The following is a 19,040-nucleotide window of genomic DNA, read 5'->3' on the forward strand; positions in this document are numbered from 1 at the left end:
TATAATGCACACAGGGGCACATAACTGTAATTTTGTTTTCTCTCAAAATAATATTGAACGTGTAGGATTTCCCATTTGCATTTAGATTTATAATTAACACATTACATACAAATGAAAAACTCAGCACTGAGGTACCAAACAGTCAACTGGTAACTCAGCACTTAAAAGGTTAAAAGTGAGATGCATCTCAAGAAAAACGTGAGTTGTGAGCTGAGATTTGTTAGTTTGGTATCAGTAAAAACTACTTCTCTCCGCGGAACCATGTCTCTGCTGCTTGGAGACGCAGTAATGAAAGTCCAATTATTTTCATCCAGCCAACTTCAAAGAAAGCTTTCTATGAAGTAACAATACTGTGTATTCATGTCAGTTTGACTACGCAGCACTGTTTTAATAATTTCAAATCAGGAACCATGTCTCAGCAAGAGAGGGGATGGAGCATTGGTCATGCTCAAGGTTGTGCCAGGCTTGAGATAAGCAATTCTGTTAATTCTTGGTTCTAAGTGTTAAGATGTGGCTTGCTTTTATTAATACATCTCATTGTTTGTGGTCCTCCTCCTCAATTATTTTCAATCTAATTGTCTACCATTCAGAATCAGGAACAAATCCAGATATGCAACTTATGATTACTTGGGTATTCAAATTCTTTAAAGAGAGCTTTTCTTCAAGGAACTGAGGTACAACAGAAGAACTTTCTTTACCGTGTTAGTTCTTTTAATGTTCTTAGCTTCATTAGAAGTTCATCCTTTCATTTATTTAGACAAGGTCTGACACCTATAACTGGGGCTACACAACATATTCAATTAAGTTTTAATTTATATACCGTAAAGTGGGGTAACTTCGGCCATACAGGGTAACTTCGGCCACTGACGAATATCAATACTTATTGTCTCCTGCCTCCTAAACTGAAAAAGATAAACCATTTGCAACAACTGAAATGCACGTACAATAGAATGCTCTATCAAAACTCGGTAGTCCAAAGAACATTGGCGGTCTCATTTTTGAGTCAATCCATTTTTTTCGCAGCCCCGACTATTGTCTTGTCTGGTAACAGCAGAAAACAAACTGTTCTCTAGCCCCAGCATTCAATTCTCCATTCCAGTGGTTTATGGGGTCCAAATGTAAGTACGTCTGGTAACTGATCAACCTAATTTGATGCATTTTATTCAAATAGGTTCTTCAGGGAATAGTTTTGTGATGAAAGTTGTCCACTTCCGGGGTAACTTCGGCCATGCCAAGAACGTATAGGAAAACATTACGCGGCCACATATTTTGTAATTACGAGCCTGTTTACTTCAAGAATGCTTTAGAAGAGATTAATAAAGCCACAATAACAATAAACGGGGAAGTTTATCCCGACAGGGAGGAGAAAGACGGTTCCTATTTTCAATGATAAATAGACGGAAATCAGTTGACATGGACAAGGCGCAATTAAGAACTTGATTGACGGCCCAGATATTTTCTAATTTAGAAGACAGTGTATTATGAGAACAGTCTACAAGATTGCTTCTTTTTCGATCGCCTTTTCCCTCCATACTATTGGTCTTTATGATTTTCGCACTTTTTATTTATTATCTTTTGTACCATTACGAATAATTACGCAATGCAACACGTAATTTGTAATATCATACAATGCTTGTACGCTTAGGCTAAATAAAATAGTTTCTTCTTTGTGAAAAATGTGAATTTGATCACTATACTTCTGTTTCACCACAAATCGTTTTAATTTTTTTGTGATTGTTGATACTGGGCTATTTGCAGGCTTTTAAAAAACATTCACAGTGGCCGAAGTAACACTACATCGAAGAAAACTTTGTTTTAAGAGATATTTTTATGGCGGCCGAAGTTACCCCAAAACATGGGGTAACTCCGGCCACTCTTTCGATAATCATAATTCTTTACTGAATAACAATTAGAATTATGTTCATATTTAGAAATGAAGAACAAACATGGCAGAACTTATATTATATTTTTCAGAAAATTAGAGGGAATATTTCATATTTTAATTTTAAAAATATACGAGAAAGTGGCCGAAGTTTTACGGTACTTCTGAAGAAAGTTTAACAAAGAATACTGTATATGAGAACCATCATTATTAATTTATTTTGTATGATATCAAATGTGAAGTATATGAAGAATTTTAATACAAGCTCAATAATTGAGGAATTTTGCAGAAGAATGGCTCATCTGTACAAATGGCCAGTTACTGGGCGAGTTGGCCATGCAGTTAGGGGCGCGCAGCTGTGACCTCGCATCCGGGAGATAGTGGGTTTGAATCCCACTGTCGATAGCTCTGAAGATGGTTTTCCATGGTTTCCCATTTTCACACCAGGCAAATGCCGGGGCTGTACCGTAATTAAGACCACGGCCGCTTCCTTTCTATTCATAGGCCTTTCCTGTCCCATCGTCACCATAAGACTTATCTGTGTCGGTGCGACGTAAAGTAAATAGCAAATGGCCAGTTCAAGTAAGTATAACTAAATGTGTCAATCAATTCTCAAAATAAAGTTTTAAACAATTATTTACAAATATTGTAGAAATTAAAAGAAGGCAAATACTTTCATATACTGTAGAATGAGTGAGCATTCTGTGATTGTATTACAACATATATTTAATGTTCATATATAGTCAACTCTGGTTTTAGTGAACGTTTGGCTGTAGTGGACAAAAATTATTGATCCCAAGTCACTTATGTTTAAACGTACACAAAATTTATAGTGAGCCCTTGATTTTGGCTGTAATGGACCTATAAACCGTAACAGCTAAGGAAAATCACCACTGCAGTAGAAAGTACAGTTTTTCTTTCCAGATTTTCTTGTATAAACTTGACTATTTGACTTCTTTTTTGCTGAAGATCTTTTGATAGGACATAGTGGCTGAGAATAGGAATATGATTGTAGAGGATGACTGAAAGTAGACTACGATTTGGTGCTCATTTCAGTTAACAGTTTTCAGCATGAAAATATCAAAGTGTTTTCTTTGAAAGAAAAGACAAACATTGTCTCTGATATTGGGCATGGCCTTTCTGAAGTGATTGTGGGTTGGAAGTATGGCTTGAGTAAATCTACCTTGAGCAACATCGTTAAAAAACAAGGACAAAGTTCTGTGTGCCCTAAATACAAACAAGCCTCAAACAAAATGACTACCTTACAGCTGATCAAGGTGATGTTGACCAAGCATTGCTGAAATGGTTCACTATTCAGAGATCTGCTGGGGTTGCTCATAACAAGTTGGTGTTGAAGATGAAGAATGAGCAGCTATCAAGTTGCTTGATGTGATTTGGGAGTTTGTGTGTAAGGAAGGGTGGCTGGATTGGTAGAAGAGACATGATATTACAGCTGTGAAGATAAGTGGGGAAGTGAAATCGATGGATCCAGAAACATTAGCGGAATGGTTGACTTCAAAGTGGGCAAAACTTTCCTCCAGTTACTGACCCGATAACATTTTCAATGTTGACAAGGCTGGACTGTTGCCAGACATAGCACTTACGTTTAAAGGGGGTAAATATATGGATGGTAAAATGTCAAAAAAACAATGAAACAGAAAAAAAATTAGTAATGCCAGTTATTTCCACAAATTATATTACGCATACTGAAACATATTTTATTAAATAACATCCAAATTAGCATGGCAATTTTAAATGTTCTATCAGGATACAAATACCCAGGATCCGGGATATTTTGATCATCGAGTATAGAAACAATGGCTGATGATGCCCAAAATGTGGGCGAAACATGTCCCGTTTTTAATGTATATAAAAACCACGTTGTATTGAAAAGGTGGACATTCAAAAAGTGTTACTTTGGAGAGAAAAAAAATAGAATGGTGAATGTCGTTGACCTATCATACTGAAGACCAAGGCTAGTCTAAACTGATCCCATTGAACACTTCATGCCGATATCACTATTCAAGCTACTTAATTGTACAATTCTCTACTCTCATGACATTTATATGAACTGGAGTCACAAATGTATGAATGAGGCATTAGTTTTGATCATTTTTCCCATTATTTTCTTATTTTGTGAAATAATTTGATTTTGAGGTAATAAGCCCATTTCATAGCATTTTTTGCTTTCTGTACCACTTCAACTTGGGTCTTATACAAGTTACATCTACATAAGCATAAATACCACTCTTACAAAAAATTCTGTGGGAGTTGTTATTACCAAATAATAGAGTCTTTACTTATGCTGTAATTATTGTTTTTTTATTACCAAATTTTTGTTCAGTCTTTGTATCTTCATCTTGTCCGGCTCCATGGCTAAATGGTAAGTGTGCTGACCTCTGGTCACAGGGGTCCCAGGTTCGATTCCCGGCAGGGTCGGGAATTTTAACCATTATTGGTTAATTTCGCCGGCACAAGGGCTGGGTGTATGTGTCATCTTCATCATAATTTCATCCTCATGACGTGCAGGTCGCCTATAGGTGTCGAGTTAAAAGACCTGCTCCTGGCAAGCCAAACATGCCCTCGGACACTCCCGGCACTAAAAGCCATACACCATTTCATTTCATTTCATCTTCATGTTAACGTTGATCTGTTTGTTCATTTATTTTTTACAGCTCAGCGTATATGTCGGCCCAACTATTTCCAGTGCCACAATAGTCGTTGTATCTTCAGCAATCGCACTTGTAATCACGTGGATGATTGTGGAGATGCAAGTGATGAATTGAACTGCACCTGCTCAGATGACCGTCATTTTCGGTGTGCATCGGGTCAATGCATTCTATCTGACTTCCTTTGCGACACTGATCCTGATTGTCCTGATGCAAGTGATGAAATGGGATGTCGTAAGTGTGACACTGCTTTTATTTTTCTTCTTAGTTTAAGAGTGCTATTTCTGAGCCTTTCTTTCAATGTATATTTTAAAAGTGTTGCACTGCTAGTTTCGAAATATGTTTTATTAATTTTATTTTCCTGATATAAATGTTAAATGTCAGGTCTTCGTTAGAAAGTCAGAAGGGAAACTGCAGTTTATATTCAAATTATAATCATAATCATAGGATTGGATTGTTTTCATATTTAAATCTAGAAGTATGAAAGGTCTAGTTTTAGGGCATCATAATTATATAGAGCTATAACAGTTGTTGTAGTTCTGCTTGAGAACATAGGACATACTAATTTAGGCTTTCACGGCCAGTATTAACTGACAAGTGATGGTCTTCCTTCAAGATCAGTATGATGTAAAAATGTTTTCTTATCAACTATTGTGCACTTGCGCTTGTCAAGATGAAATGACTAACAGTGAGGAGGACCCACACTATCATTGTAAATGCAGTATGTCAGCATTTCAGCTGCAGTGTAGCAGCTCTTGTGAACGACAGAGGTGGGGTGTGCAGTCATAATAGCAATCAGGAGGCTTGATGGTGGTACTAGTACCAAGTTACTTCTTCTCTCTCAGGTTTGTGTTATCAAGATATGTACATTGTGACCATTCTGTGGCCATTTTCCATCCATCGCTCTAAATAGAAATGCCCGATGAAGAGGAAAATGTTTGAGCAAACTAAGAGCTTATGTCAGTTAGATCTGTTTTAGAGTGAATAGATTGATGAGATAATGAATGAGATCAGGTGTGCTGTCCCGTCTACCGTCAGGAGAAACAAGAAGAGACTCGCGAGAGAAATGTATTCCTTCCATACCTGCCATTTATTGTGGACTGGAACAACTAGATTTTAAAGCATCACGACATCAGGACTGTCTTTACAATCACAAGGAAACTATCCCAGAAGTTATCCTTAGCTAAAGATCCTTGGGACTTTCACACCTGCACTAGAAAGAGAGAGAGAATCATATACCTTGGTGTGTGAAATTAATTAGGACCATAAAATATAGTATTAACACCAGGCTGAAAGAGCATAAACATCATTGTGACTTTGTATAACTAGAAAAATCTGCAATGCTGGAGCATGCCCTCTTTTTCTTCCTCACCTACAAAATAAGTTTTGAGGAAATGGCACTCCTGGCTATCACCTGCCAGTTTGATGCTTATATCTACCAAGAAACTATTGAAGTAATGAAATGTGACAAATCTTTCAACAAAAAGGAAGAGAGACTACAGGTTAGCAGAGCTTGGCAACCACAAGATAGCACAGAGAATGGCTGCATTGGCTCACACAGCACAGGTCTTGATAATGCCAGTCTGGCAGAGAGACAAACTAATAATAGTGCTACCCCCTAGCCTGCTCACTGCTACATAAGCTCATGAACCACCCTGCTTGTGTCATTTCATCTTGATCTGTTCAGTAGTTGGAAATGATGTAAAATTTAAAATATATCAAGGGAAAACAAACACTTATCAGTAAAATGATACTTCATCAAGTAAGAAAGGAGGAAAGGAATATAAAAATATACATCTCTGATGCACGATGTGCATTTCCTAATACGGTATAAGGTATCCGGCATTTGAGTCAAACAGATCTATATATTTAAGGGAAATAAACAGGTGTGTAAATGTAAATCAAATGTTTATATGAAATAAATATGAGGATGCAAATATGTTAAACAGGACATCAGGTCAGCGGAAGGAAGAGGCATCAGAAAGGAGAGACAAGGTTAAACATGAATAAAACATGACAAGAGTAAACTCTTTCTTCTTAACTTCTCATATCGGGAATAAAGATTTCTCACAAATAGCCCTCTTAACATATAGGGTTGCTTGCCACCCCCTCTCCCCTTCCCTGTATTAAGCTGGAAAGCTGAATTGAGCTCACTGGAGCCTTAGAAGAAAATATAGTTGGTTTTTTTTGTCAGTGTCTCTCCTTTGCTCCCCTTTCCTCACACTAACCTGTCAGTTTCTTCATCTGTTTTGTAAGTTCCTGTCTTCAATCTGAGCTTTGTCTAGGATTTATATTTGCATTTGTTCCTAAGAAAGCTAAATATTTTCTTCTGTTTTCAATGTTCTATGCATGCTTTCAATAACAGTGCAGTAAGGAATTTTTAAATAAGATTCTTACAGGATTTAGTAATATTTCTCATTACAATGATATCTCACTTTATCTTTGTCATTTTCAGGTCCTCGTAATTGTTCAGAATTGAGGTATCACCAAAGTATAATACCATGCAACACTACTACAGCATGTATTCATGTACTGTGGTTATGTGATGGTGAGAATGACTGCTGGGATGGGAGTGATGAGCAGAATTGCCATTATACCTCAAGTGAGTAGTTATTACATATGCCCCAACATGCAGTCTGCACGCCTCTGTGAATTAGCTAAGTGCCTCTACAATCCTCATTTTGCAACTAGCTCTGTGGTCTTGTCGAAATCCACCACCCCTTATAATTAAAACATCCAAAGCAGAGTTTAACCAACATCACCTTGGTCTCCCCCTGCTTCTCTTAGCATCCATGGCTGGGTTGATCATTCTCCCAGGTACCCTGTCCTCTATTCACCTCACATGACCTCACCATTGAAGCTTCATTCATCATATTAATTTCTGACTAGTCCACCTGAGGGCCATGATTGTTTAGGCATCAAGTCATTTTGATCTGACACTGTGGTGTCTGCTTTCAAAACTAAAAAGAGCCTCGGATGCAATGGAATTCAAGTCCCGAATATGACAACATCCTCTTGTACTTTTGCTAGGTATGATGGCTGGCAGCCCAATGATAATCAATGAAGATATGCTAAGAGGAAAATCTACGTGAGGAAAAATAAAATAAAAATTGGAACATTGAATATTATAACCCTGACAGGAAAATGTGATGAACTAGTGGACCAAATGGAAAGGAGGAAGTTTGATATTCTATGATTCAGTGAGATGAAATGGAAAGGGAAAGGTGTAAAATCATTGAGGAAGGGTTATAAGATCTATTGGCATGGACACGAAAAGGAACCCCGTAATGGCGTAGAATTTGTCATCAGTAAGAACATTGACGTAGTGTTAGATGTAGAATATGTCGATGACAGAATAATTAATCTAAGATGGAAAATAGGGAAAGAGGTCCTAACCATAATCCAAGTATATGCTCCTCAGTCTGGGTGTACTCAAGAGGAACTAGAAGAGCATATTGAAGAGAATAATATAATCACGATGGGAGATTTGAATGCCCAAGTTGGTGTTGATAGAACAGGGTATGAAAATGTTATTGGTCCAAATGGCTTTGGAAACGGGAACCAAGAAGGTGAAGATTTGCTGGACTTCTGTTAAAGAAATAACCTCATAATTACAAACACCTTTTTCCAAAAAAGACCCAGCCATAAAGTAACAAGATACAGCTGGGATTGACAGCAGAAATCTTTAATCAATTATATTATCTCTGATAAGGAAACTGGTTTGTTTATCACCGATGTGAAAGTATTGCCAGGAGAAAGCATGGACAGTGACCACAGATTACTGATGGCAACCTCTAGAAACATTCCAGTGAAAAATGTGAAGACCAGGCAAAAATCTAAAATAAGGGTGTGGACATTAGATGAACCTGAAAAAAAAGAAAAAAAAAGAGGAATACCAAAGAAGGATCCATCACCAGCTCCCGACAGATGAAATAGAAATGGGAGAAAAGGAATGGACATGATTCAAGAAAATACGTGTGAGCTCAACTGTTGGTATTGTAATGAAAACATGTTTTATACCAAAAAAAAAAAAAAATGGAAACTTCCTGGTGGAATGATTCTGTTTAGCAAGCCAGAAAAGATAGGAATATGGCAAGATGAGAAAGAGATAAAGAGAACCTAAAAGGCGCAGATAAGGATTATGTAAAACTAAGAGAACTAGAACAGAAGTGTAGAGACCTAAAACTCAGAACAAAGAGAGTAATTAAATCTGAGGAAAAAAAAAGGCTTGAATTTACTGACAAATTAGTAGAAGACGGTAAAGGAAATATGAAACTTCTCTACAGAATTGTGAAAAACAAAAGAACTATTCTTGTACCAATTAATGCATTGGAAAGAGATGATGGAATTATAACGCGGAGAGAGAAAGACATTCGGGAAGAGATGAAAAGGTATTTTTCTTCCTTGTATAATGGACCAGACCCAGCAGAAATCACTCAAGAAGATTTGGATACTGAGAACAAGGCTGGAAAAAGTGAATCCCCATTGACTTGGTTTTAGATTGAAAATGGTGTGAACACTACGAGCAAAGACAGATCACCTGGCCTTGATGAGGTGAGCTCAGACATGATTAATGCTGCTCAAACTCATGGACTTCAGTGGCTATTTAGAGTGATGAATGCTGTGTGGAATAAAGAAAAAAATCCCGACTGAATGGACTAAGGGTTGTATAGTCCCCCTCTTCAAGAAAGGAAATTCACTGATATGTGGCAATTATAGAGGAATCACACTCCTTTCTCATGGACTTAAGTTGATGTAGAAAGTGATAGAAAAAGATTACGAAAGATCATCGAACCACAGCTTGAGAAAGAACAATACGAGTTTCAAAGTAACAGATCAACAACAGATCTCATTTTTGTTGTTAGGATGATAATCAAAAAACATTGGGATAAGGGACAAAATGTCATCTTTGTCTTTCTTGACCTAGAAAAAGCCTATGACAGCATACTGAGGTATAAACTTTGGGATTGCTTGAGAAGGAGAAACGTTCCAGAATCTCTCATCAGTAACGTAAAAATATTGTACAAACACTGCCAGAGCTGTGTAAGGATAGGAAATGGCTATTCCAACTGTTTTGTAACAAGTAAAGGAGTGCAACAAGGCACCACTTTGTCACCTCTCCTATTTACCACAGTGATGGATGAGATAATGAAAGGAGTGAAACAGCACAGCAAGAACAGTGCATTCAAGGCATTTACATTTGCAGATGATGTGGTGATTTGGGGAGGTAATGAGGAAGAGTTCAAAGAAAGATTAATGCTTAGAATTGTCATTTTAAGGAATTTGGACTTAAAATCAGCCTAAAGAAAACAGTTGTTATGACAGTCAATGGACAACATTCAGGAGCAAATATCACAGGGGGACAGAAATTGCAAGAAGTTAACCACTTGCAATACCTCGGTAGTGTCCTGACTGAAGATAACCGGTCAAATGCTGAAATCACAGAGTTCAAAGAGGAGCTAACCATCAGGTTAGAAGCGTTCTCTGGGACAGCCAGTTTCCAGTACTAACCAAATGATCACTTTATCAAGTTTACTTCTTGCCCATAATAACCTATGGCCTTGGAACTTGTATCATCACAGGCTGAGATAAAACAAGACTCCAAGCTGCAGAAATAAAATTCCTCCAGACAATGCTACGAAAAACCAGAACAGATGAGGTCCTTAACGAGAGGATTCGCCAAGAGATTCAAATAAGAGAATCGTTATGTGATACCATTGAAAAGGTATGGCCTTCTAATGAGAATGGATTCTTGCTCAGTAGCTAAGGAATGGTCGGAGGAAACCTTAGACGGCAAAAGACCTAGAGGCAGACCTTGAAGGAGATGGATCGAATAAGTCAAACAAAATCTAGAACACAGAGGAGTGGATTCAAACCAAGTACAGGAAGAAGAATGGTACCTGAATTGACTGAAGTGGAGAGCGCTCATACACTGCACCTGGGAAACTGGGGACGGTTAACTGATGATGATGATGACTGTGGTTAGTAAGTTTGAGTCTTTTAGTGGGAAATAAGTAAAATAAATAAATAAATTAATTAATTAATAAATAAATAAATAAACATTAGAACATTGGCCGGCAGTGTAGGAGAAGGGGTGGTATACAGTTTATAATAATATGATAGATAATTTTATAAGTATGTAAATGTTATTTAATTCATCCTTAATGAATGGGTTTGATTAACAAAGTTCTTGAAACTTTCTTAACCTGCGCTAGAGATGGTGGTGGTGGTGGTGGTGGTGGTGGTGGTGGTGGTGGTGGTGATGTCATTTCTAACTGCCAATAATTTTAACAGTTGCCAAGTTATTAGAATTTTGTCCCTTAAATATGCTGGAGGGCAATGACTCAGAGTTGCCACATCAAAACTCTCTTATATGCTACCAACCTAAACCCCCCATGGCACTACAGCCCTTGAAGAGCCTTGGCATACCAAGCGGCCGCTGCTCAGCCCGAAGGCCTGCATATTGCGAGGTGTCGTGTGGTCAGCGCGACAAATCCTCTCGGTCGTTATTCTTGGCTTCCTAGACCGAGGCCGCTATCTCACCATCAGATAGCTTCTCAATTCTAATCATGCAGGCTGAGTGGACCTTGAACCAGCCCTCAGGTCCAGGTAAAAATCCCTGACCTGGCCGGGAATCGAACCCGGGACCTCCGGGTAAGAGTCAGGCACGCTACCCCTACACCACGGGGCCGGAGCTACCAACCTTAGCCTGGATTAAATTCATTATCTTGGGAACAGAAGACTAAGAGCCAACCTCCTCCATCATTGCGGTCTACTTTCTCAGTAGATCAATAACAGAAATGTAGTCTAGTTGTTAGATCATGTTGTCTCAATTGATGAATGACTGTAGTTGTTATAGGGTTATAGTTTTAATAATTGTATGGTGATTAAAACAGAAGTTGACCTTGTTCCAATCTTTTGGCTGTATTTTGGAGATACTTCCAATATCTTTCAATACTTCCAATACTTCCAGTGCTACATGTCCTACCATGTAGCATTTTACACAGACCATTTATTAACTGGCAATAATTTGTATTGGATAAGTGGAATTAATACATGTAAATTCTTTTTTAGAATTTTATCCTAGATATATAAAGTCAATACGGAACTGAAATGAAGTTCATTACTTGTAAAAAGATATTTCCAATGCAAGCATTTGGCATTTATCATATCTTTTCATGCCAATGAACATTTCCATTAGTCTTACTTTCTTTGCAAATCTTTCTATTTGGAGTCAAACACCCAGAAAAGTACATGCGTAATTTCTTCATACTAGTCCTGCTTTCCATTTACTGTATATTTCTCTACAACGGAGTCTACTATAACAGAGAAAACTTTGCAATTTCCAGCCAGATTTGACATAGAATACTATCATGTTCTACTAATTCCTGTGCTGTTGATGCCTTTGAATTTTTCTGTACTGAAATAACAATACATATACAGTGGAACCTTGATTATCTGTTCCCGGAAACTACGTTTTCCCGGAATATGCGTTCAAATTACGTGGTTCCGCGAGCATCGTAATTAAATCACGTTGTAAAAATCCCACATCCGTTCCTCGAAGAAACGATTTCCCGGATCAACCGTCCAGAAATTCCAGTCCCATCAACGCTAAATCCTCGATCAATCGTGTCTTAATAAACTGTATCTCACGAAAGGACGGCTATGGCATACGTATGGATCTTGGCGTTAACGCCCCATCATTGCGATAATTAGAGTAAGTACCGAACTGGTACTGGAAAAACGATCGGCGGTGAACTTGCATAAAGGACCATCTTAGCATCGCATTCGGGTGGTATTGTTTAGAGAATCTCGGAAAATCATAAATCAGAGAGTGGCTACAACAATTGTAAGAAGACACGGCGCATTTTGACAGCTCTGCTTGAAGACGGAATGAGTTTCGTCAAATGTTCGCACTTATAAAATGTCCACATTATGTCCAGGGTTAGATGTTTATACGTTTAAATTTTTTCGATCGTACTGCCGAACAGGTTTTCGGCACTTTCCTTAGGGCACTGTAGAGTAACTGGGCTTTCAGGCAGGAATCAAAACTGCTCCTTGTTAACACAAATTTAGTACGGTACCGTATTTTAATATTATCGTACAGGATTATGTTAGCGAGACCCGAACAGATGTTGCACCTTACATTAAAAAAGAAAGCCACGGGAGGTCTTGGGATCACCTATTACTGTTTAGGTCCTAATGTAAGACTGGGAATTTTACGTTTTTATGTTAAAATACCAAAAACCACAGTCGTTTTATTTGCGCACGTCACATTGAAATTGTTTGTATCATTTCCAACTCGTACTGACGTGCAGCGAGCGCGCTTTCCAGATGATCTCAAGGACATGAATAACCATAATTTCTGAAGTTTTGATGATATTTCTTTTATCTTTCCAATTTGATTGGATTAGTGACGGGCAGAATTGAATATAATGCATTCGAGAACTTTTGAGAATCAATACTTACATTCAAAACCATGTTTTCGAGTTCAACATAAACTTTAAAAGTCGATGTAGGCCTTAATGTACGCAGCGGCGGTACAGGTACAAGATTTCCAGAAACTGCCTACAAACAGTAATACCGGAGACCAAATTACAATGAAAGATTAAGAAAAGAAGGGATTTTGCCATCATGTTGGGCGCTTTTGTATCTAATTTGCTTTATTTTATTCGATGAGAGAATTAAAAACTTGTAGTCTATTGTCGTTTGGCTTGGCGTTATTAGATTTTTCGAAGAGTTTGGCTAATCAAAGTTGCTGAACTGAAAGAAGTTTTCACGGGAAACTGACAAAGATTCCCCTGTAAATTTGAATATAAATTATCGAGATTTTGAACTTACGTACCGGTAATTAATGTGGTTTCACGATCTAACATGCCTGCCTCTTATCCAGAGGGCCCGGGTTCGATTCCGACCAGGTCAGGCAGTTTTGCTTGGATATAAGTCTGATTCCAGGTCCACTCAGCCTACATGATTACCTTTAATTGAGGAGCTATCTAATGGTGAGATGGCAACCCTGATCTAGAGAGCCAGGAATATCGGCCGAGAGGATTCGTCACACTGACCATGCGTCACCTCGTAATCTGCAGGCCTTCGGGCTGAGCAGCGGTCGCTTGGCAGACAAAGTCCCATTGAGGCTATAGTTTGGTTTGGTTTAGGAGATTTGTAAGATTATAATTATACATATTTCATTTTTGTGGTGTTTAGGCAAATTGTTGATGGTTTTCATTCATTCTCGCATTTTCCGTTTTCCCGTATTGTACGTTTTATTTTCATGGTCCCTTGAAAAATGGAGAATCAAGGTTCCACTGTATAAAAAATAAGGTTCCTGGAAGGACACCATATTTCACGATTGAAAAAGCCTAAAGAGCTTAAATGATTTTAACAGTACATATGTTGATGTACCAACACTTAGAAGGATCTATCATTCTCATAACCATTTTCCTTTTATTTAAAATAATTGTCAAGTGGAAGTTAATGACAGATTTGAAATCGATGTGAATTATATGGACAAAGATCCATTTAGGAATATAATAGAAAGAATTCCAGTACAAATGATCAAGAATTGTTGGTTTGGTTATAACAACGTGCATTCTCCACTCCCATTGTTGCTAACAAACATGAACCGCTTATTGCAGAAACCTCTCATGTCCACTAAGAGTGATTTTTTGGGATATGGAAAGAACTAAATAATTCTTCACGTAGAGTCACGATGTGAACCAGTTTTGATGTATATTAACTGCATGGTATGTACATATTTTCCACAACTTTGAATGTTTAATTAATATTCATTTTGGGGATGTAAATTGTTGAATTCGTCAGACATGAGGGGTTTAACAAATGAAAATTTAAGTGATTAAACTATTTCATGTAAAAACCATTACTAAGAGTACATAATTCACCACAGTATTACATCAGTTATGTTTCTTTATCCTCATACATGGGTTCGGAGTATAAATTATTGTAGAATCGCTGAATTCCTTCATAATGCGGTAGGTAAGGTTTACATTTTTTAATCTGCTTTTTTTTCCCCCCGCTTGTTTTGGCACTTCAGAAGGGAAAGCTGGTTGTGATGGAAAATCTGGAATTAGCTCTCCTTCTGCAAGTCTGAAGGTATGTTCTTGCAATCCACCAATGAAATTTTGAGTTTTCACCACACCAGGAGTAAGTTTGCTGTAGGAAAACTCCATAAAGTCTGAAATTGAAAAACGTTGCTTTCTTTCTCGCGGAATTATCCTTCCTTGTGATTCCACAGACACCACTTTCTTCTTGTAATGCGCTGTCCACCATGATTTGAAGTCAAACATTTCTTCTTTATTTACCATGTGTAATGTGAGAGCACTCTTAGAGCTAGAAGAGAAGATTAATTCTGTATACTCCACTGGTAAGTACACTCTAACAGTCTTTTTCACGTTTCTCTTCACAACACTGAAGTTCTGTCACATGGCAGGTAGCTGTGCCCTCTGATGGGGAAATATTGATGCATTGAATCAAATCTTCCTTTGGCTTTCAATGTCAACATGAGCTGGATTAAACAATGATTTTCGTTTTGGCTAGCACAGCCATCAGAGAAAATATGGAAATGCCGAATATTTTTGCCAACATATTCATTTATATAATTTAAGATAAAGGAGTAAACTTCATTGTGGCTCTCTTTAGCTGTTGTTTCATCATATGTGTAGAATACAGCCCTCCCAGATTTTAAATCGTGTATATTGAAGACATTGTAATTAAGCGCATGCAAATAGAACGTGTCTTGAATGGGGATAACTGAAAGCATCAGATGTTGCATGTAATCAACACAAATCCAGCGACATCTTCAGAATCTCTGCAAATGTTCTGCACACAGTCTATATTGTCCTGTGGAACTTCTCAGCTTTTCTTTTATGAATTAATAGTTCGGCTGCTGCCACACGATGATGCAAGTGTAATGGACTAGTATAACTTGAAAACAATTCTCTAAACCCATGGGTAAATAGTGAAAATATCGAGCTGGTTTAGTAGGTGGTGGTGGTGTTGTTGTTTTTATTATTTAAATTTTTTGGACACATACTGTACATCGTTTGCTAAATTTTAGACTCCTAAAACAGCTTTTTGGTGCCAGCTCCATGGTGTAGGGGTAGCATGCTTGCCTCTTACCCGGAGGTCCCGGGTTCGATTCCCAGCCAGGTCAGGGATTTTTACCTGGACCTGAGGGCTGGTTCGAGGTCCACTCAGCCTACGTGATTAGAATTGAGGAGCTATCTGACTGTGAGGTAGCGGCCCCGGTCTAGAAAGCCGAATAATGGCCGAGAGGATTCGTCGTGCTGACCACATGACACCTCGCAATCTGCAGGCCTTCGGGCTGAGAAGTGGTTGCTCGGTAGGCCAAGGCCCTTCAAGGGCTGTAGTGCCATGGGGTTTGGTTTGGTAAAACAGCTTTTTGATTTGTTTTGGAATAGTAAACCAAAAACATTTGGTTTAAAGAAATGATGAATTGAAAATTACTACTGAGCAAATTAATAATAGAGAAGAGAAGAAGATTCAATGTACAAAACTATCACTTAAAACATCAAAACATAAGCAGTATGTTATATCAGCAGAAGAACAGGCTGCAAGATCATCTAGAATGAAGTTTTGGGAAGAGAAGAAATGATCTAGTTTTAAAAAAATGAACTTATTTTTTGATGTACTTATTTTTGAAGATTTTATTGTATAAGGTTGATTTTGGTGCTCCAGTGTGGGTGTAAACAGTGTAAATAAATAAATAAATAAATAAATAAATAAATAAATAAATAAATAAATAAATAAAAAAATAAATATTTATTATTCACATAGTAATGTATAGACCTTATTTTTGTGGTCGTAACAAAACTTGTGAGGTTATGTCACGACACGTCTTCTGTATGTATGAGTTTACTTAATGGAAGAACACGTACTTAATAGTTTATAATTTATTATTACCTGTAAATATGATATGTATAAATCCAGTGTAATATTGTGCAATACACAGTAATAGTCCAGAACAATGCATCTTGTCACTAGAACTCTATAGCAAATTCCATTCGTTGTAAGTAGGTTATGAAAGACTCTAGAAATTACGAGAAAACATGTTGTGTCATTCTTTTCTAGAAGTCAGGCCAGGCAATGTATATAAAGAGGCAGTCTTGGGAGTTGTAGCTGAGTTGTTCACTAGAGTTGCTAGTGAAAGTCCTTGGTTTTTAGTCTTCTGTTCCCAAGATAATGGATTTAATCCTGGCTAAGGTTGATAGCATGTAAAAGAGCTTTGATGTGACAACACTTAGCATCCATGGCTGTGTTCATTACTCTCCCAGGTAATCTATCCTCCTCTATTCATCTCATATGACCCCACCACTGAAGCTTCATCCATCATATTCATTTCTGACTTGTCCACCTGGTGGCCGTGATCGTTTAGGCATCAAGTCTTTTTGATCTGATACCGTGGTTAGTAGGTTCAAGTCTTTTAGTGGGAAATAAATAAATACATTTAATTTTTAACCACAAGGACTCACGCGCAGACTTGTAACATGCGGACTTGCGCGTGGTCTTAAAGACTACAATTACACTTAAGTGAAATATCACTTTAAAATGGACTGAATATTGATTTGTTGAGTTTTTATTAAGTTTTGGTTTTGTTATAGGCTTCTTTTGATGGTTTTATCGTATTTTACTGAATCATATTGTTTTTATTCGCCATTACAACACACAACGTATAATAAAGTGACATAAGCAATATTAAAAAACCACACAAATTTTATTAAACATACAAACTCATAATGCTACATAAAACTAAAATTTCTGAAATTGAAATGGACATAAGAAGTGAAGTATATTTAAAAAAAAAAACTGCTACATAAAACTAAAATTTTCCAGACCTGATAAGGAAATATCTTTACATAGTTCAACATAACGTTTCGTCAAGGTAATATCAACACAGGAATAGTTGAAAACTCCTTTTAGTCCTCTTCTTCGAGGTTTCCATTAGCACAGTCCACACAAGAGAATATAGTGTGTTCCCTGCAAATGTAATTTGAACAGTGCACACATGTTGTTTTGGTCTTTCTGTTCTTTTTCCTTCCACAGTAAGCACACATTCCTCAATACTGCAGTTCCCTTACAGCGTCTCGGTTCATTGCTGATCCCTAGAAATTCCTGGAGCCTCATTTTGATGCCGTGGGGAATGCATGCCAGTGATGTGCGATACTCCATGTAGTCTCTGCACAGTCTTCTAGAAAGTGTCTTCAGAAATTACCTTCGGTTCATCCTGTCGACTTTACTTTGGACAATCATGTAACTGTTTATGCCACCAATATTTAGAAGGGAGTAGAATAGAGTTACTGATCAATGGTTGCTGATTCTTGAAATGGAATAATTACCCTTTAACTCATCAACGGCATGTACTCAACCTTTCATAAGGTTATAAAATGTCAACATATCTGGTTTATTGGCGTCGCCTGATGAGGGGTCAATTGCATCATCTGCTCACATGGATGAGTACAATAAGACAACCTTGTTCTTTTTGGGGACGTATGATAATAAAACTCCTTGACTAAAACCAAATATACTGCTTTTTTCTGGTCTGTTCTTTGTTTCAACAAAGATACGTGGAATTTATTTTCCGTTTATCTTTCCTGACAGTAATTTACCGACCAATGTAAGTCGGTGATTTGTCAGCAGGCTCTGAGCAAGAGGAAGAGTTGTGTACCTGTTGTCTGTGGTAACATTTCTCCTGTTTTGTGAAATTGTTTCCACCAGCCTCTCAATGACACTGTGAGCACTTTTACTCACTGAAAACTGTCCATCAGGCTGCTTGCCTGTGTATACTTCCATGTTGCAAGTATAATATGTTCTTTCGTCTGCAAGGGCGTGGACCTTGATGCTGTACTTCGCGGGCTTGTTAGCAATATACTGTCGAAATGAACACCATCCCCAAAACCCCTCAAGCATCTCATCTATGGTGATGTATTCTTCAGGCAAATAATTCATTTTGAAGCTGTCAACAAAACCTTCAAATATTTCTCATATCAGAGCAAGTTTATCTTCTTTCCTCCTTTAGTTCCTGGTGTGGATGTCGTCAAAACGAATAGCTTGCTGGAGGAATTGGAATCTTTTCTGACTCATAGTAGTACGGAATTATTCTACACTAGTTCTGTCCATTGCCCATAAATCTCTCGAATTAGTGTGGGAAGAGTTTAGTACCCCAGCTAAGTACAAAAGTCCAGTGACTGCTTTGATCTTGGCTCTTCCTAGTATCAACAGCATTCCTGTCCGTTTCACAATTTTTTCTTGCCTGTGCAATCCAAATATTGGTGTACGTAACAATCTGCTCCAGTACACCATCCAGGAAAAACAGCATCCAGGATTCCAACGGAGAGGTGACATTTCTGACTTGGTTTGTTGGTCCAGGCAGGTGGGTAAAATTATTACACCATCTGTTCCTACATAAGTACTACAGGTTAGCTATGGGAAAAACACACTACTTTCCATAA

General features: G+C 37.7%; 1 protein-coding gene across 1 annotated transcript in view; it reads left to right on the top strand.

Annotated features, from left to right (window-relative positions):
- The window catches only part of LRP1 (LDL receptor protein 1), a 744,558-nt gene that overhangs the window by 383,542 nt on the left and 341,976 nt on the right, over positions 1-19,040 (top strand). The window contains exons 42-43 of the mRNA XM_068228249.1: positions 4,558-4,785; positions 7,007-7,153. Of these exons, the coding sequence (XP_068084350.1) occupies positions 4,558-4,785; positions 7,007-7,153 (375 nt within the window). The remainder of the gene's footprint in view (positions 1-4,557; positions 4,786-7,006; positions 7,154-19,040) is intronic.

Source organism: Anabrus simplex, chromosome 6, assembly GCF_040414725.1.
Source record: "Anabrus simplex isolate iqAnaSimp1 chromosome 6, ASM4041472v1, whole genome shotgun sequence".
NCBI classification, from domain to species: domain Eukaryota; kingdom Metazoa; phylum Arthropoda; class Insecta; order Orthoptera; family Tettigoniidae; genus Anabrus; species Anabrus simplex.